The following is a 21,622-nucleotide window of genomic DNA, read 5'->3' on the forward strand; positions in this document are numbered from 1 at the left end:
AGATAAAAAATGGCAAGTTGTAGCCAATTTAAGTGAACACCATATTTTAACGTTTTGGTGGCTACTTCATTCACACACAACCCCCAGAATGTCTGGAAGACCACACCTGCTGTTGGTCAACGGGTACACTGGACCTAGTTGGGAGATCTTGTTGATCACCAGCTTTCCCTCCCTAAGCCACTGGAGGACGATTTTAGTGCCATAGCAGGTCAGCACTAGGAACAGAAAAGTAGGAAGGGTAGGAAGGAAAGTGAAATGAACCCGTAGGCCTCGAATGCTCTAATACTGTCAGGGTCGAAGAAAGTAAGAGTTCAGTCAGAGGACTGGATAAGAAAGGGTAAAGAGGGAATTGGGTATTGAATAGAGGAAAATTATACCAAATTCGGCCAATAACTCATCAAGCTGACCAGTGCTAATTGATGAGTAGCCCCTCCCTTTAGTTCAGCTTGTAAAATTATGCTTACTAACAGCTGCACCACGGGAAGGTAGGGATGGGACATTGGGTATTTGTCCAGGTTGGTTCCTTAAAGCCTTCAAGTTTCAATTATTATATTTCATATTATTAGTGTTTTTTTTTTCCTTCATCGAGCATATTTGGTCGTGTGATAGTGCATGACAATCCTGTCTGTAATTATTTATTATTATTATTATCTTAAATATGTTGTATGTAAGTTACCAGCAAATTTTCCAAGTGATGTTCCAGAGGAATGCAGCTAATATCAGATATAATCTATTTATTTATTTAAAATAATATGGTATGAGATCAAAAATATCACATTTCACACATAAAACAGCACTCATTACACAAAACGCGCAGATCATCTGGGAAATCTATGAGCCTGCATAGAAACCAGAGTCTTCTGACTAGAAATTACATCACACATTGCTGTCACCGCGACAGTCAGGCACAGACCTGTCAGGAAGGAGGTGTTGCAGAGCTGTCACCTGAAAAAGAAATATATCTCTCACTCTAGTGATCATAAGTTCTTCTGAAACATACAGAAACGTCTGATCTCTTCCTATAGATTAAGAACTTTAAATTTTCAACAAAACCTTTAATAGGTTATATGAGAAAAATATTAGTTGGAATATTAAGATATGACTGCATCACATGCAGGACTGTGTGGAAATGAACTTGCTGATAATCTTGCAAAGAAGAGAACCAAGATAAAGAAAAACAGCGTACATTTAACCTCACTAAAAACAGTAGTCAAAACAACATCTGATCGAAAAAGTAAACATTAACAAACTGAAAATTTGAAAATTATGGAAATCAGGGAAAAACAAGAAAAGAAGCAGTAGCAGCTTTCGACTCAAGTCAGGTCAAGACTGTCTAGCAAAGCACTTATATACTGTATATGTAAAAAAAAAAAAAACAGAATTACGTCATAGGCAACCTTTTGTTATTCCAATTCCTAGAACTGTTTTCTTCAATAACTCTCCATTGTTTGTTATGTGTAATACTTACAACTCTCTGTCTTTAAACTGTGATTCTCAATTAGATTTCAGTTTATCAGTTGAAAAATTTCATACAATATTAAAAAGAATTGTATTTCTTTAGATATTTAAATTATGAAGAAGTGTATTATAATGTTTTTACTCTAGTTTTTAAATAATTTTGCATCATTATATTGACATTTGGCATTATATTAACTGCAATATTATATTCTAGCATATATTACCGTTATGTATTTTCTTTCTTTTGTTTGTGTTGTTTGTTTTGTTTTTTTTCTTATTATGTATTTTGTGTATGTATCTATGTAAGCCACCTGAAATTGGAAGCCTGCTTCTGTTGGTGGTGGATTTAAATAAATAAATAAATATAGGTTACTTGAATAATCCCTGCACTCTAATTTTATGGAAAGAGATCTTGAAGAAAAATTGTTCACTTTTATTACAAAGAAAAATAATGTTACATGATGTATTTATTATATTGGTCATGTTGCAACACAATCCAACACCTGCAATAAAACAAAAAGAATTTTAATTTTGCATCTTGCTTAAGTAAGAACAGCAAAGTCTTTTTTCGATTTCTGGAAACTTGGCTTTTTGTCCTCGAAATGCCCGGCCTGGTCTGTTCAAGTCACGTTTTGTTCTTACGCCAATCACGTATGCAACTTTCTTTTACACTGTATTTCCTTTCTGCTGGACTGTTACCAACTCGTTCCACTTCTTTAATACCGTTAATATGCAATTTTTCTTTCACAGTGAAAGATCTATAGCACGAACTTCTTGAAGCCATGATTAACACCTACCAAATCGACCACATCTGACGCAAAGCTTCCCACTACTAACCCTTGCCTCTACACACAACACATGCTACCGCTTCAAGATCAGGGTACCAGCCTTGTCGCAAATAATACCTGCACCCCAATTTTCAGCTGCCAATTTTTGCAAAAAATATGCGGGGATTATTCGAGTATATATGGTACTCACAGATTCAAAATTTTAGATTTTGACACTGCACCTTAAGCAGACTATTAAACTCCACAATGGATTCGAACCACCTCAGTCAATGTACCACACTGAATAATGTAAAGTGAGATATAACAGCTATTGGGATGCTCGAAGGAGAAGCCTGATGCTATTGGAAAAGAAGAAGAAGATCCTAAAGCCCAATTGCCATAAAATGAGGGGAGAGTGGAATAAGAAGAAGAAATATATATTAATATTCTGTTTTATTGAATGAGATTGAATTATGTGTGGAGTGGAACTTGGGTGAGAGCAGTATTTGGGTGCGAAAAAAGGGAATATTGTTCAGTTACTTAAAATCAATATCTATTCACTAGTAACATTTATGCCAACATGTCTTGAATAAATTATGTAGATCTCTTTTTATTTTTATGTTATGTAAAGGTTTGTGCATGTATAATTTTTTTTTCCTTACAAATTAACAATTCAAACAGTTGTACCTTGTCACGAAGTATTTTCTCCTTCGCTGCAGCTCTTTGCAGCAATACTTTCACTTTTTCTAGTAGCTGATTCTTGTGTACTAGTTGAGCTCGAACGAGGTTCAACTCACTTGTGTCATCTGAAAGTACATATATGTACACCAAACTCCTTAAGAATTGCAACGATTATTAGACCAACAGTAACAAATATAAATGACACTCGGGAGGAAATTAAACTCAGAATAAATATGGGAAATGTCTGTTATTATTTGGTTAAGAAGCGTTTGTCATCTACTCTGCTGTCAAAAAATCTCAAAGTTAGAATTTATAAAAGTTATATTACTGGTTGTTCTTTATGGTTGTGAAACTTGTACTCTCACTTTGAGAGAGGAACAGAGATTAAGGGTGTTTGAGAATAAGGTTCTTAGGAAAATATTTGGGGCTAAGAGGGATGAAGTTACAGGAGAATGGAGAAAGTTACACAACACAGAACTGCACGCATTGTATTCTTCATCTGACATGATTAGGAACATTAAATCCAGACATTTGAGATGGGCAGGGCATGTAGCACGTATGTGCGAATCCAGAATGCATATAGAGTGTTAGTTGGGAGACCAAAGGGAATAAGACCTTTGGGGAGACCGAGACGTAGATGGGAGGATAAGATTAAAATTAATTTGAGGGAGATGGGATATGATGGTAAGGACTGGATTAATTTTGCTCAGGATAGGGACTGATGGCGGGCTTATGTGAGGGTGGCAATGAACCTCCGGGTTCCTTAAAAGCCATAAGTAAATATTAGGTTATATGAAATTTTCTTCTGGTGTTTCATCATTCTTATTCTCTTTGATCTAATGTTTAAAATATGTATTTAAAAAAAATCAGGTTCATTCTGTCGAGCCGAAAAAATAATTTTTATATGTGTACGTACTTCCTGTGCAGAATGAGACTAATGTCTGTTAAATCTGACCATGCATATGAGAGATCTTAATTCTTTGTCTAATTATTAATTTGGATTAGTTGGAGAAAAACAACTGTGTATGTTACAGGAATTTTCAAATAAAATTTAATGCAGAAAGATTTTATTGTAAAGATGAGAGAGAAAATAATAGTATTACAATGGATCTCAGCATATTTAAAATAAGAGCTCAGACTATCAAATAAGGGTTTGGAATGAAACAGATACAAATTGAAATTAAAGCATTAAAAACGCCACTCAAAACCTCAGTCTGAGAGAAAAAAAAAATCAAGATAGGAGTGAAAAAATATATGTTCTAGTTTACAATACTGATAACCTAACTTTGGTACAACTTTCGAGAAAGAGCAGGACATAATTATTTCATAGCTTATGTAGGAAAACTACATAATTTTCTAATCATGAAAGTACCCTTACAATTTTATTATAACTACAGTAAGGAAGGAGAGACCTGTCCTGTGACCTTATCATGCGCCATGATTATATCACGAATGGGTATGGAGGGGGAAGATAGGTTTTAGTCTGAGATGAACTTCTGTGTCAGTAGATTTGTATAATATTAACCATCATGAAACAAATTCTCTTTCTGATAGCTCATTCTTTCCACTATTGTACAACTCACATGCCAGGTCTCGCCTTCTCATCTGTACGTATATGTTAGAAATATAAAATACTTACAGATGTATAGAGCTTTGTACGACAGTAAATTAATCTTTTATCTATACTGAAAAGCGGACATGAAAATCGAAACCCTTCATAAGCCCACATATTAGAGACAACAACAATTTTTCCCTCATGTGACTTTTGGTGTATTATGTATATTTTTTTTACTTTTTCATTAACGACTCTGTATTAACTACCTACTAGATTATTTAGCATTGGTGATAGTGAGATGATGTCTGACTGCAACTCTGGATCAGTGTGCCTGCTTCTGCCTGAGCTATGCCGTGGCTAACAAAATACAGTGGGCCGTATTCATAGACATTTTTAGCGTGGGCTTCCGGTAAATGATCAGCGCTTTTCGTATTAATAAACTAGTGTTAGCGATAGGATATGATTTGAATTCTGTACTAGTAACCAGTGTATAGCCGGGGCTAGCTTAGTACGCTCGTAGAGCATGCTGCGAAATGTCTATGAATAGCACCCAGTGTGATTAAGAAGTCTCTCCACAGTGCTTGTATAGCCGAGAATCCACTAGGCAGAGAATTCAAGTGGCAGCACTGGCCGCTAAGCACATGATTGACTGGGGATGTGAGGTTGTCAAACCGGAATTAATGGGGAAGTGCCAACTTTTTACAGGATTACTAGAACTAATGGAACTGCAGAGGGACTTTTCGATCGCACTGTATGTTAAGCCGTCAGTTATTACGAGGTATGTTCTTAAAGTAAGTTCCGAAAGGGTGTAGTAAGTAAACGGGAAGATATTTACAAACCATTTTTGTTGCATTGTATTCCCCACACTTCAATTACTTCTCAGCATAATCTCCACCATTATTGAGGCATTTATCGAGTCGTGGCAAAAGTCTTTCTATTTCCTCATTGTAGAATTCGCCCGCCTGCGATTCGAACCACTCCTGCACTGCTGTTTTCACTTCATTCATCACAGAGGAACTTCTTGAGGTGCAGGAAGAGATGAAAGTCACTTGGAGCCAAATCCAGGCTGTAGGGGGAATGGTCAATTTGTTCCCAACGAAATTTTGAGATGAGATTTTGGGTGTCACGAGCTGTGTGTGGCCGAGCGTTGTCATGAAGCAACACAACTCCATCGGTCAGCATCCCACATCTCTTGTTCTGAATTGCGCGACGGAGCTTCTTCAAGGTCTGACAATAGGTTTCTCTATTAATGGTTTCACCCCGAGGCAAGAATTTGATGAGTAGGACTCCTTTTCTGTCCCAAAAAACATGCGTGTTGACATGGTTTGAATTTCTTTTTCCTTGGCAATGCAGTGTGCCTCCATTCCATGGACTGCTGCTTTGATTCAGGTGTCATGTGAAACACTCAAGTCTCGTCACCTGTCATGAAACGCATTGCCTTGCTCACTGTAACGTGTGAGAAAGCTCAATGCACTGGAAGCTCATTTGGTTTTGTGTTCTTCGGTGAGGATCTTGGGTACCCATCATGAGCACAATTTTCGATATCGTAATCGATCTGTCACAATTTTGTAGAGAACACTCCGCGACATTTGTAGAAAATTTAAGTAAAGCAAAGAAATTGTGAACGTCCTGTCCTCATGAATTTTTTCGACAGCATGCACCAAATCGTCATTGATCAAAGATGGCTGACTGATACGCTGCTCGTCATGCAAAGAGACGCGGCCCTCGAACTTCCTAACCCATCTCTGACCATTCCATCACTAATGGCATCATCACTATATACCTCACAAAGTTGACGATGAATGTCAGCTGGTTTGATGTTTCTCGCATTCAAGAAACGGATAACAGACCGCATCTCACAGGCTGTGGGGTGCTCGATCACTTTAAACATTTCAATTGATCACAACTAACCACACACACACGGACTGAAGCTCTGAAACTGCATGCACAGCTTGCCTGAGGACTGAAGAAGAAAACATGCATGTGCAAAATAATGATTACAGCGATGCGACAGCTATAATTGAAAATGGAACTTACTTTAAGAACACGCCTCGTATAATGAATAATAAATTTTGTTCAGTTCAGTTCAGTCTATAATTGCATAGATAAATCAGACTAATATTAAGAAATTACATTTTTCTTAGCCAAACATTTAACATAAGTCCTGGTACTTGCCTTGTTGTGCCTGTAGAAGTCTGATCTGCACACTGGCCTTGTCCAAGTCTTCCATAAGTTGTTTGACTCTCTCAGTTGACTCAAGAAAATGTTCCTGTAGAGTCTTCTTCTCTGCCTGCATCACTCGCAGCTCAGCTTTCAGCTTATCTGCTGAGCTCTGTAAATAGTCATTGTACCCCATAAATAAAGTTTCAGTATTTGTTGAGATGTAATTCTCCCCTCCTAATTTAATAAAATTAAGCAAGAAAGGGAACACACATCCTGATTGTCAGAAGTTTGGAATTGATGAACTATGGAACATAGAATATTTCAAAGTTGATTCTACCTTCGTCTTCAAGAGAAAAGGTGGGATAGTAGTTTATGAATAAGTAATCTGTGATGTGAGGGGAAGAAGAAAGTGGACTGAGAAGCTTCCCTTCCTCGCTACGCTTCTACTAGTATACTAGTGAGCTCACTTACCCTCACCATAAGATTCTTAGTCTGAGCCACAGCGCACACAAGTATCATATTTACACGCATAATAGATGCACTTATTTTTCGATTTTTATAACAAAAAACTAGGGCGAGTCCTTTATGCAAGGAAGAAAAAAAATATATATATATATATATATGAATGATACAGAGTCAAGTCGACCTGGTTGGCAAGTTGGTATAGCGCTGGCCTTCTATGCCCAAGGTTGCGGGTTCGATCCCGGGCCAGGTCGATAGCATTTAAGTGTGCTTAAATGTGACAGCCTCATGTCAGTAGATTTACTGGCATGTAAAAGAATTCCTGCGGGACAAAATTCCGGCACATCCGGCGACGCTGATATAACCACTGCAGTTGCGAGCGTCGTTAAATAAAACATAACATTAACATTACAGAGTCAAGCACTCGCCACTGAAACAAATGTATGTATGTATGTATGTATGTATGTATGTATGTATGTATGTATGTATGTATGTATGTATGTATGTATGTATATATATATATATATAGACACACACACACACACGCATTTTGGCTATTTAAGACCTTACAACAGATGATACAATATACATTAACCATAAAAGAGACAACAAACTGAAAATATGCAAGAAAGAAATAGAAGAAGCTGGACAATAATGAAATGAAAGAAAGGAGAACAGAATAGAAAATCATACAAGATGAAAAGATGAGCAATTACTATACAACTTACTTGCAAGAAGAGATGGAATGTAGAATTATGGTATAAAATTTGATATGATTTTGTGTAGTAAACTTTCGGTATAGAACTACTGTAGGTGGTTCAGCAGGCTCACCTTACGCTCTGCAGTAGAATTTTTTTTAGCTGAGAGCAGACGCTTGTTCTCTTGCTGCAACTTTTCCACCACTCTCTTCATCGCTATCACAGTTCTTTCTAGGTCTGTTACTGACTTCCTGGATTTGGACTGCAAGGGAATTCATATTACTAGGATTAAATTACGAGAAAAATAATTTAATAATACTGGTCTAATTGATCGACAGTGTTAGCACTCAAATGATCTCAACCACTCCTGATTTATGAATTTTAACAGTGTACTCTAAAGCAGTGGTTTCCAACTGGTGTGTTGCACAGCCCCACGGAGTGTGTCGCGAAATATTGGAACTGAAACATAAATTTTATGCCATCCAGGAAGTCTCTTTACAACGCATTTTTTTATTGACAACGAAGTCTTTGATATGGTACATTTTATTGTTGTTGTTGTCTAGTGCCTTGCATCTGGCAATGAAGCCATTAGCAGTCGTGCTTTCCAATACTTTGGGTACATTTTATTTTGAGACTGACTTTACCAATGAAACGTGAACACCTGCAACATGCTCAGTTTAATTTTCCTGCGTGGCGATAATTCGAATGAAAGTGAACCCTTCCAACAATGCTTAGTAATTCGTTTACTGTTTTCACTTAGTAATAAACAGAGTTTAGAACCTTCTATGCCACATCAATAAATTTAGGAATGCAGTTATATTGTCAGACTCCAAAGCAGCTATTCTATCAATCGTCTCTAAACACACACCTTCATCTCAAACAGCAGAAATAACTAAAATGCTCTCTCAATTAATATCGCTCAATAAAAGAATTGTATTCCAATGGATACCATCCCATTGTGGAATCCTGGGAAACGAGAATGCAGATGCTTTAGCAAAGAAGGGCAGCACTGCTACTTACAGACCTGTTACTAAATCTACGTATTACTCTGTGAAAAGATTTATTAAATCTACATACTTAGACTTCAACAAACAAAATTTGATAACACAATCCCAAGGGAAAAAATGGAACTCTCTGCATCAAAATCCACAGTTAATTCCCGATTTACCACGAAAATCGTCTGTAGCTGCATTTAGATTGGCAACAGGCCATGATTGTTTGGCCAAACACCTGCATAGAATTGGAATATATCAGTCCCCTAACTGCCCATTGTGCAACTCAAACCAAGAAATGGATTCGGAACACCTCAAAATCTGTGCTTCATTGGCTGGTCATGATAATATCTTTGAAAAATATTGGAGTGCACGAGGTCAAATGACTTTATTGTCAAACGCCTGGCATTAGAAAACAACAACAACAACAGAGTTTAGAATTGTTAGAACATATTGGTCAGTTTCAGATATATGTGTGAGTGCGTGATAGTGCGATTATTTTATGAAAAGTGCTTTATTTAGATTTTTTATGGATAAATTTTTAATTAAAAAACTCAATCTGAATTAAGTTCGGGTTAGATGACAGCAGTGCTAATTCAAATAATGTGAGCGAAAGTTCCCTTCAGGATTTGCATTTCATAAATATTATAGTGATGAATGCTTGCAGTATGGTTTTATGTGGCATGAAGATGAAATAAACAAAATCCCGAATGTCTTACGTGCAGAAATATTTTGTCAATTCAGTCGATGGTGCCAAATAAACTAAAAACACATTTAGAACTGCCATTTTCAACATAATACTTATGTCAATCAATTAGCATTTTCTACCATGAAAATAGTGAACTCTAAACAAAATAACAGACTGCTGCATCTTGAAGATGATTTACATGTTGGCTTGTCAATCATAAGGCCACATATAGAGAAACTCTGTGCAACCCACATTAATTTAAATAGGTGAGTTTCCAAAAATGATAATAAAAATATTTTATCGGACATCCAGAATAGACAGGTTGAGATTTTTGACACATATCTTTGTTTTTTTTTCTAATGCCACTCAAGTTGTTGCTTATTCTCCCCCCCCAGAATTTTCGATTGCGTGTTAATATCGATCTATTTACAATACCGGATGTCCAACACTATATAGAAATTATTAGTGCCCTTTTCTGACAGAACGCTCTGGTATTCCGGCACCTTTTTGTTACATTTTTCATCATGGAACCGAAATATGTGTGAATAGCTATGTTTTTAATATTATTTTTCTTTGAATTCTGCTTAGACCTTGAAAGTCTTAGTTGGACGAAAAGGTGCTTAAAAGCGACAAAATTCCTGCGCAGTGAACAGTAATCATTTTCCGGTCCACTATAAATTAATATTCTACACAGAGTTCCACCACCTTTCTCTCCAGAAGAAAAGCACTGGTTGTTGTTATTATATCATTATTTTTAATAAAAACAAATAAGTGTGTCACGATATCGTGGGTGTTCAGTAAAGTGTGTCGTCATTCAAAAAAGGTTGGGAACCACTGCTCTAAAGAACCTGTTTACAATACAGTATACCATCATGGCTTCTTCTGTATTTTTTTTAACTAAACTGTGTGTACTTGTAAAAATAAGACTACTCTTGCATTTCTGTGGTTCAAATTTTATATCTCTTACAGCCTCAGTTTCGTAAATCGCTTTTCGGAGTTATGTTAACGTCATTTGCACTCAAGGCAATATGTAATGCCGAATACTAAGATTTGGCTAAATTTCATCACAGGCTGTTTAATTGCTAATTACGTTCTTATTTTAAAGCCACTGACCTCTACTCCATCACTGCTGTTTACAGTACTGTCATTTTTATGGTTTGCAGTTTCTGTCTTCAGAAGTGAAACATACCTGAAAAAAAAAAAAAAAAACTCTTGATCTCCACATCTGGTTTAAAAATTTGACACTGTTAATTTATTACGGACAAAAGCAATTAACTGACTTCTCCAGATGTTGAACTTGCTCCCTGAGACGAGGTGTGTCAGCTCGATACTTCTCCAGATCAAGTCGGAGCTCCAGATTTTCACTCTCCAGTTTTACATTGGCTCGTTGAAGTGTTGCATTAGTCTCTTGTAGTTTCTCTAGTTCTTCAGACACTGCTGTGTTTCCCTGAACATCAGAGTAATTTCACTTACAGCTTACAGCAGTAAAATTTTTGGAAATATTCAACATTTTTTTTTCTTTCATTATTGTATCTTGTACAATAATGAAAATTGGCATATGTGAAACACTGTCCTTCTGCTATATGAAAAAAATATTTTTACGATTTAAAAAAAATTATTATTATTTCTTTTAATTGAAAACAGTGGCAGTTCACTGTGCAGTGATGAAGCGTTTCCCTCATACCTCATAAACTAATTAACGTGTTCATGTTCTCTCTCTTTTATTTTAATGGTGAAACTCATGTTTACAATATCATGCTCTTTCAACTACATTCCTTAATAAATAATATATTTTTTTTTTATTTTGTGTTAGAAGAAAATACTGACATTTGACCATTTTTTTAAATTAATTTATTTTATCAGACAATCTATCAAAGGTAGAGAAGTGATTTTGCATCATATTGTAGATATGAGATGCATAAATACACACAAAAAATTTCATCACAGGATGTTGGATACTTTTTGAGTTATGAGGGAAACACTTCATCAGTGCACAGTGAATTTTGGGGGGGGGGGGAACTAATTTTTTTAAATCGTAAAAATATTTTTATCATATAGCAGAAGGACAGTGTTTTACACATACTAATTTTCATTATTGTACAAGATACAGTAATGGAGGTAAAAAAATGTTGAATATTTCCAAAATTTTACTCCTTTAAGCTGTACCTAACCTCTTAAGAAATTTAATGCAGTTTCAACAAAATATGATAATAACAGGCAGCTATTTTACTAGTATTTATAGGGTAAGTCAAAAATGTTTATAAATTTCGTGAGTGTACTCCTTAATATAAAGTATGAATAAATGTTCCTATGAACATTATGCTGAAAATGCTTCGTTGTCGAAATAATGAACACGAATCAGTAGCATCAACGATGGCTTTATTTGAATGTTTACAGTGTTTTGTTGTTGCTGCTGCTTACAAGAGATGCTCTAATGTCCTCCATTTTCAACACATGCCTGAAAATGGTGTACACATGACTGGTGCATTCTTTCGAGAACACCTGGAATTTCCACGAATCATCTCGAAAGCATTCTGCAATAAACCATACTCTGAGAAGCGTGTAATTGAGCAGCAATCATTCTGGCACTCGTGTATGGATTTTCATTCACAGCTTCCAGAACTCGGTTCATCCAAATATGCTATACTTGGTCGATCAGCCACATTCAGACGTCTGGACAGTGAACATGTCTCATGGGCATGTCTGTCCACAGCAACGAATGTACAAGGTGGCGCACGAAATGTCATACAGTTTAGATTGTTTATATCATCTTTAATATACAAAATATGTCATACAATCTTGTATTACATTACTCGTTAAAAAAGAAAGGCCCAATGATTCCATGACTGGAAATCGCACCCCACACACCCACTTTTTCACCATAATTTTCAATCTCGTGCACAATATTAGGAGTTTCTCTCGCCCAAAATCTGACATTCTGCTTGTTCACACAACCATTCAGATAAATGTACACCTCATCGGAGAACCACGTATTATGAATCATACCATCATCTTCTGCAAGAGCCCAAGCAGGAAACTGTACTCGCTGTTCCTTGTCATTCGCTGTTAGTTTATGCAACACTGCAATTTTGTATGGGAATAATTTCAGATCAGCATGAAGTATCCTCTGAAGAGAACAACGTGAGATACCCAAATCGGCAGAAGCTCATCTGGTGGATTTAGCAGGACTTTGTGTCAAAGCCTCTCTCACCACCTCAATATTCTTCAGAGTACGGACTGTGGTGGCACGCGGTCGTTTCTTCTCTAAAACACTGCCATCAGTTTCAAATTTTGCAGCTAGTCTATACACTGTCTGTCTGCAGGGAGCCCACCTCGTACGAAAATCAACACGAAAACGTTCCTGAGTCACGACTACACTCTTTGTTTCCGCGTAAAACAACACCGTTCTTCACTTTCTGTTCGAGCGTCAACTGGCCCTTGCCCGCCATGTTTCACAAATCTCAGCGGGTGGCCTGCGCATGCGCGACATTGACAAATGCTGCCTTCTATTGAACCATGCATGGACTAAGGCTACTCATCACAAAATTTGAAAGTTCTAAACCCAAAATTAAACGTTTTATTAGATATTTTCAGTGTATGACATTTCATGCGCCACTCTGTAGGTGCAGATGGCAAACATCAGTTGGGAAACTTCTCCCCATATCTCTAACGTGCAGCACATTCACAGATTTTATCAAAGATGATGATGATCGATGACAAAGCATTTTCATTTATTCATAGTTACTATCAAGGAACATGCTCACGAAATTTGAAAACATATTTTTGACTCATTGTAGCCTATATACAGATTGAGACAGAACACTAGCCAAATGGCTTTCTCTGTTGGTGACCGAGATTCGAATCCCAGCAGGTCCAAGTTGAATTTATGGTGGACAAAGGTGGTAATTTTAGCATATTACTCCCATTTTCCCCTACTGGATGTAGTTCGTTTCCCATGGTACTAAGAGCAATGCTAAAGCAGCATAAAGCATAATGTTGGTAGCAAGAGATGCGACATTGCTACAGTAACCATTATGCAACAGCTGACAAGTCCTTTGCACTAATTCTAAGGCATGACTGTTAAAGCTGTGCCTTTATGCGAAGAATTCTTAGTCTGTGAGATATCATTTTTTGAAAGACATCTTTTTTGCAACATTTCACAGCAGCGCTACAAATTATTTAGAATATTATCATAGAAATTATGTATGTGGTAGTAACACCATGTAACACAGCATGTAGCAAACTGAAAATACAACAGTGCTTTGCATAACAGCATCAGCAAACAGAAAATGCTATGTTCTGATTGGTTCAGAAGGTATCACTCAGCATTCAATTTTTTCATAGGAAGGGATACCAATTCAAATATTAACTGTCCATGTAGCCATTTGCACCGCTGCCTACATTTTGGTGACTATGATGAAGAATCCTGTTCTGAAGTTGACATATATGAGTATGGAAATAGACTGGATGGATGAAGATGAAGGTGATAATGATTGCTAAATGAAATCAGGGTCTAGTGTCCAAAGTTACTCAGGATTTGCTCTTAATGAGTTGAGGGAAAACCTCGTAAAAACCTCAACAAGTTAGCCAGCATTTGCTGTTAATGAGTTGACGGAAAACCCCGTAAAAAACTTCAACCACGCAACTTGTCTCAACCAGAATTCGATCCTAGGCCTGCTAGTTTCACAGTGAGACATGCTAACCACTACTCCAAAGAGGTGGACAGATTATGACATGTTAGGTGATTAAAATTTGTTCCCACCTAAAATATGTCATAATTTTAATAAGAGCAAAATATGTAATACAACGATTAATCTGGTGCATTGTGCCATTATCTATACAGCTTTGTTGATATTTTATTCATGTGTACTGCATGTTCACTTTTTTGGCCAGCTCTAGTACTGCGATGCGTCGTTGTTGAGCCTCCAGTCTCTCTTGGAGCATGGCTGCCCCAAGTCCCCCAGAATGATGCTGCTGCATCTCTAACTTATTCTGTAGTGTAGCTACCTCTACTTCAAGTTTGCTCTTCTCAAGTTCTAAAGCCTCAAGACGCGTATCTGACGAAGATGCACCTGCAAGTATAATGGAATTATTGATATTGCTTCTTGAGAAATATGATTTCCAGGATTGAAAAATGTGAAAAAGTGTATATATATATATATATATATATATATATATATATATATATATATATATATATATATATATCTGGGAAACTGCATTAAAGGTAAATGACAGGTTAACTTATAGTCCTTAAAGAAATTAATATTTATGTCACCTGCAATTCGAATAATGAAATTAAACTTTGCACAAATATTTCTCATAGACCATTTGAATTATTTTTGATAAATGATTAGGGAAAATACGGAAATTTTACTTGAAGCAAGTAAAGTAATAGGTTTTGAAGTAAATCCCGAAAAGACAAAGTATATCATTATGTCTCGTGATGAGAATGTTGTACGAAATGGAAATATAAAAATTGGAGATTTATCCTTGAAGAAGTGGAAAAATTCAAATACCTGGGAGCAACAGTAACAAATATAAATGATACTGGGGAGGAAATTAAACACACAATAAATATGGGAAATGCCTGTTATTATTCGGTTGAGAAGCTTTTATCATCCAGTCTGTTGTCAAAAAATTTGAAAGTTAGAATTTATAAAACAGTTATATTACTGGTTGTTCTTTATGGTTGTGAAACTTGGACTCTCACTTTGAGAGAGGAACATAGGTTAAGGGTGTTTGAGAATAAGGTTCTTAGGAAAATATTTGGGGCTAAGAGGGATGAAGTTACAGGAGAATGGAGAAAGTTACACAACACAGAACTGCACGTTTTGTATTCTTCACCTGACATAATTAGGAACATTAAATCCAGATGTTTGAGATGGGCAGGGCATGTAGCATGTATGGGCGAATCCAGAAATGCATATAGAGAGTTAGTTGGGAGGCCGGAGGGAAAAAGACCTTTGGGGAGGCCGAGACGTAGATTGGAAGATAATATTAAAATGGATTTCAGGGAGGTGGGATATGATAGAGACTGGATTGGTCTTGCTCAGGATAGGGACCTATGGCGGGCTTATGTGAGGGTGGCAATGAACCTGCGGGTTCCTTAAAAGCCAGTAAGTAAGGAAAATAGACAAATGGTAAAAACTGAAATGTTTCATAAGCCTTATGGCTGCTGCTGGTGAATTTCCCATTAAAAAAATGCTTGCCTCAAAATTTGAAGGACGACCAAATCTCTGATGAGAAGATGGGGTAATTAACGACATTAAACTCCTAAAGAAAACAACTTGGCTAGTATGTGCAATGAATAGCGAAGCCTAGCACGATGACGATGCTGACGTAAAATTGAACAGAATCTGTTTTTCACAGTATTAAGTCTTTCTTCGCCATAATCATGTTTCGTTGTTTAGACCATGAGATGTGTGATGGAATTCTAAGAAAGATGGTTTTGATTCCTCTACTGATATCTCGGTCTTTCCTGATTTCTGTGTCCTAACGGTCTATATACGAAAGTTAATTTTAGAAGTCTCTGCCTCCCTATTGATATCCGAGAAAAATTACAACTTCCTTGTATAATCACAGAAATTCTATTAAATCTTTAAGAATTAATTAGGATTGTTATTTTTCGTTAACTCTTTGTAAACTGAAACAATTTAAAATCTAGCAGTGTGTTAATGATAGTTTATAGTGGATAAACAAAAAAGTACAATAATTTCAAAATTAGAATCAATGTGGCCTTCACTGTATTTAATAAGTCTAATGAAATATTTTGAAAGAATCGGTAAAAGTGACGTCACTACTTATATAAAATATTAACAGTACCATGCACCTAACAAAAATTGTCCTCTATCACCAAAACAGTAACAGTAGAGTACCTATAAGCTTTACATTATCTGGGAAAGACAGGACAAATGCCATGTTCTGACCTTAAGATTTTAAACAAATAAAGCTAAAGTATGTGATAAAGTAGAAAGAAATGAAATAACACAACAGTACTAGGCTACTCGTCTTTAAATTCTGCCACAAGATATGCCTTACATGCCTAAGTGAAATCTTAATTGTCTGGACTAAGTTCGAGAGACAAAGCTACATTATACACACTTTTTCATTCTCTAATTTCTGTTTTCTTTTGTGAAAAAATCACTAAAAATGTTTGAATAATACTGCTCCCTAATCTTCGATTTTATTTGCAAAATATCATTTGGTTAGGTATTCACTGCTACTTGTAATATTCATGTTTGGTTCCATCCCCAAACACTTATGGGAAAATCAGATGCCTCTTGAGACTTGGCCATGGAATTAAAATGCGATTTGATAAAAAGGAAATGAGAAAAATAAAAGAGACAGAAAATGCATAACATATTATTAAAAGATAAAACAAAAGGGGAAGAATATCAGTGGGAGTATTAATCAGGGACTCGTTTCATAACACGGAAAGTGTATAAATTACGAGTTATACTGGGGAAGTGCATTGCATTTTATTAAAATTATTTTTAATACATTCTCTGACTCTTATTTAGGGGGAAGAATACATTAAAAATAAACTATTAATGGTGGTTTGCAAGAACGCATTTATTCCTTCGTTATAACGGACCAATAAGTTCGAAAGACACGTTGCAAGAAACATATTTAGTGTTATCAGTCCGTTAAAGGATTCACTAACGTAGAGATCTGATTTCCCTCCTATAATAATACTTATTCCTCCCGTCAGACAGCCATCTTATGTACATTTTGTGTTTGGCGAGTAGTTTATATATTTTGATTCATCATAATGTTACCTGTATGAGATTCAGGTATGCGATATTTTGTATATAAACCTATATACATGATATTAAATGTTGCATATCGATGGCTAAAAAATGATACCTCGTCTCTGTACATTTACTGGTAAATAAAAAAAGTTTCAGAAACTAGTTTCTCAAAATAGAGAAACTTACTCGTATAGATGTTTCTGCATTGCAGGATCTTCTATTCGAGAACAAAATATCAGTACAATGTCCAATTTTGTGAACATAATAATAATGTAGTTAATTTAAATAGTAATAATGTACTTAAACTAAATTAACAATTTTGTAGATATAAGGTATCTGTTCTTAGCTATCAATATACGGTAATTTGATTACTTATTTATTTACTTATTTATTCATTAATTCTTCGAATAATGAAGTTATTATTTATTCAGACTCTAGTTCATTGTCTGACGACGAAGTTGTGTGCTCTATAATCTGTCTTTTTACTTTCTATAAAATTAATGCACTCGTGCACTATTTCTAAAAACAAATAGGAATATTTATCTTTCTCACTGAAACTTCTGTTCCTGATTTCTTTCTGATTTGTATTAGTCTAAATTTATTGCAAATTTTGACAACAATAAAAGTAGCTTCTCACATCAGTCAAGCAGCCGATGTTCACTTTTTATTCATTCACGTACTATTGCGTCACTTGTGAAATCCAAAGATACTTGGTTAACTATCCAATAACTAGTGGGCTGTTAAATTCCTCTTCTGCAACCCAACAATTCACTAACTTTAAAAGTCCACTAACTAATGGAGAAATACATTATTTATAGATCTGTTTTCTTGCAATTCAGCATTAATATTCGAATTTATGTTATGAGATTATATCATATTTCTCACTAAATGAATCCATTTTGAAAGAAAAATAAAATTCACGCATGTTGTCCCTTGTAGGAAAAAAGTTCAGAAACAGAATCCCTACATTTGCAAAAAATGCATTTCACTACATTATTCATTCTGGTAGTACTCACTCACTCACTCACTCACTCACTCACTCACTCAATGAAATTCGCAAATATTTTACAAAACTGTTTAATTCGGAAGAATAACAGGCACTTATTAAAAGGAATAGGAAACTCACTTTTGCTGGCCTTGAGATGACCTTCCAGAACAATTTTCTCACGTTCTAGTCGGGCGATGAGGTCTCTGAGTGATTTAACAGATGTCTGCAGCCTTTCTACTTCAGACGTCTTTTCTTTAAGCTTTTGTTTCTGTTTCTCAATAGTCTGTTGCCACTTCTTTCGTTCATCCCATCTTGCTACTTCTTGTGCAGACTGAAAATGCCAACTCCTCATTTAATGTTAAAACAAATGCAATACACAATGTACCTCTATGCATTCTACCTACTTTTAGTAAGTTTACATTAAAAAACATAAATAACTTCAACAGAAATAGGAGAACATAGCTTAAAAATAGATGGACGATTTCCTAAATCAGTCTTATTATAATCTAAAACAAGAGAAATACAATGTTCGAGAAAATTATGGATTATGGAAAGCCTGATCGGAATATAGGCATCATTCTTGATTTGAAGAATTTCGAGGGAAAAATTGTTCCGGGGCCAGGTATCGAACGCGGGACCTTTGGTTTAACGTACCAACACTCTACCAACTGAGCTACCCGAGAACTCTACCAGACACCGATCCAATAATTTTTCCCTCTATATCCACAGACCTCAAAGTGGGCTGACAACCGTCAAGTAATCAACATTGAGTGCACACTAACTCTGTGTGACTTAAATTGTGGTTTTCTGTTAACGAACAGTGACGTGTATTATGCAAATCAAGCTTTCAGGTATAACTCCCTGTAAAGTTGATTTGAATAATTTCGAGGGAAAAATTGTTCCACGGCCAGGTATCCTCCTTTCTTAAATATTTCATTCAATATTTATCATTTAGTTATTCTCAGTTTATAACTTTAAGAAATTCATTATATGTTTTGTGCTGTCAAGCAGGTCATAAATTTTAAGTTCTACATGAGTACCCACTTTGACTTTGCGTGCTTCTGTGTCTGATTTCTCCTTCTCACGTTCCTGCAGTTGTTCTTCCAGTTGCTTCACCTTTTTCTGCAGTGCTTCCTCCTGAGCCGCAGCCTTCCTTTCCAATGATGCTTCTCTTTTAGAAGAGGCTCTTACCCTAAGTAAATTAAAATAATTATCATGTACCAATGTCATTTAAGTCAGTCATACACTATACAGATTTTGCAAATTGTATTTAATATGTCAGTTGATTTAGAAAGTAATAATTCTTTGGAGCATAAAGACTAAGGAAAGTTAGTTTGCCTCTTCCTATCTGAAGTTGCACTTCTAATATTCTGTCATTCCAATATGTATAATTGTTTATTTTGTTTTTTATTGACATATTACAAGATAAAAATATTCCAAATTTGCTATTACAAAATATAATAGAAATCTACACAGACAGCAAAATAAGTGTCAAAATAAATAACTGTATATCTGAAAGAAAATTAGTTAATAATGGAGTTCGACACGGTTGTCCACTATCACCAACTTTATTTAATATCTATATAAATGAAATTATTTTAAAATGGAACCAAATCTACACATCAGGAATCAAAATAACCAGTGCTCTAACATTAAATACCTTACTCTATGCCGATGATCAAGTCATAATTTCCAATTCAGAGGATAATTTACAAAGAGGATTGTATACATTAAATAAAATATTAAAAGATTTTGGGATGGAAATTTCAGCACAAAAATCAAAAGTAATGGATTTTTAGGACAAGACCCAATTAGAAGTAAGATAATACACAATAACCAATGCCTCGAACAAGTGCAAAATTTCAATTATCTGGGTTGTCAAATATCTTATCAAAATGAAAAAGATGTGAACAAGAAAATTGCCAGATTTACACAAATTCTAGGAATAATAAACAATACATTAAAAGCTAAATTGGTACAAAAATCTACAAGAATAAAAATATATAATACACTAGCATTACCCTCCCTTTTATACGGAAGCGAGATTTGGACATTAAAGAAAAAAGACATGAACAGAATCAAAGCAACAGAAATGAAATTTTTTAGGAGGACAGCAGGATATACTCTTTTAGACCGAAAAAGGAATGAAGAAATTTTAGAACAATTAGAAGTAGAGTCAGTAGAAAAAAAAATCAGCAGATACAAATTCAACTGGTTAGATCATGTAAGAAGAATGGAAAATTCAAGAATCCCAAAAATTATGATGCAATATAAACCTAGAGGACATTGTCGACCAGGAAGACCTTTAAGAAGACTGCTAGATGGGGCCGAAACAGGTCTAGAGAGGCCTAATTCGTGAAGGATGATGATGATGATAATTCTTTGGATATTAAGTGTATTAATAAATAATGAGTAACTGTTGCACTACTTCGAAAAGTACTGTATTGGCTCGAATATAGTAGGATCTCGAACATTATGTGATCCAAAATTTTCAGACGTTCTATATAGGAAAATTAAAGCTCAACATAATACGACCTACACCTTGAAAATGTTACAAAAAAAAATTCATCTTCTGAACTGATTTCTTTTTCAGATTGGTTATCCTCTCACAAAATGTCATCCTCAATGCCATCCAAGTTATTGGAAACACAGCACTTTGAAATTTTGTATAATTGTCTTCCAGCTAATCCTATTTCATGCTGTAATTGTCGGCAATAATTGCATATTGGTTTCTTAAATTTGCCTGTTGCAATCACAGCATGGTTCCCTTAATCCTGCAGTGGTCACGTGATGTTTCAGAGACACCACACCAGTTCCTTTTTGTCATTGCAAGATAACCAGTTTACTCATATTTTAGTAAACTGTTCATAACTAACATATTATTATCAAAGTGACAGCACACTAGTTTTAGCCTAAATCTGATGATAGTGTTAAAGGTGTCTGAATAAGCCATGCAACATTTACACTACAAAGTAAGTTACTCTTCTGAGCTATTTTATGTTAGACGGATGGCTAAAGCGTCTGCTTTCTACACTGATAACCCAGGTTCGAATCCCGGTGGTCTAACCGGAATTTATGGTGGACAAAGATGATGTTTGGGTAGAAGCTTTTTTGCGAAGTACTCACATTTCCCTTATCAGAATTCTACCATTGCTTCATTAATAAATAATACTTACTTACAAATGACTTTTAAGGAACTCGCAAACTCGCAGGTTCATTGCCACCCTCACATAAGCCTGCCATCGGTCCCTATCCTGTGCAAGATTAATCCAGTCTCTACCATCATATCCCACCTCCCTCAAATTCATTTTAATACTATTCTCCCATCTACGTCTCGGACTCCCCAAAGGCCTTTTTCCCTCCGGCTTCCCAACTAACACTCTATATGTATTTCTGGATTCGCCCATTTGTGCTAC

The 21,622-nt window shown here is 35.6% G+C and overlaps 1 protein-coding gene across 2 annotated transcripts in view; it reads right to left on the reverse strand.

The window, feature by feature from the left end:
- Positions 1 to 719: 719 nt before the first annotated feature.
- The window catches only part of Cep290 (Centrosomal protein 290kDa), an 84,085-nt gene continuing 63,182 nt past the window's right edge, over positions 720 to 21,622 (reverse strand). The window contains exons 31-39 of one of the 2 annotated variants that reach the window (XM_069849645.1): positions 19,251 to 19,398; positions 18,345 to 18,537; positions 14,472 to 14,536; positions 10,745 to 10,911; positions 10,578 to 10,653; positions 7,918 to 8,046; positions 6,637 to 6,793; positions 2,913 to 3,031; positions 720 to 945 (exon numbers count right to left, since the gene is read on the reverse strand). In XM_069849645.1, the coding sequence (XP_069705746.1) occupies positions 877 to 945; positions 2,913 to 3,031; positions 6,637 to 6,793; positions 7,918 to 8,046; positions 10,578 to 10,653; positions 10,745 to 10,911; positions 14,472 to 14,536; positions 18,345 to 18,537; positions 19,251 to 19,398 (1,123 nt within the window). In that variant the 3' untranslated portion in view covers positions 720 to 876. Of the gene's footprint in view, positions 946 to 2,912; positions 3,032 to 6,636; positions 6,794 to 7,917; positions 8,047 to 10,577; positions 10,654 to 10,744; positions 10,912 to 14,345; positions 14,537 to 18,344; positions 18,538 to 19,250; positions 19,399 to 21,622 lie in introns of both variants that reach the window. The other variant, XM_069849644.1, reaches the window with a different exon arrangement.

The sequence above is a fragment of the Periplaneta americana genome, chromosome 16, assembly GCF_040183065.1.
Source record: "Periplaneta americana isolate PAMFEO1 chromosome 16, P.americana_PAMFEO1_priV1, whole genome shotgun sequence".
NCBI lineage: Eukaryota > Metazoa > Arthropoda > Insecta > Blattodea > Blattidae > Periplaneta > Periplaneta americana.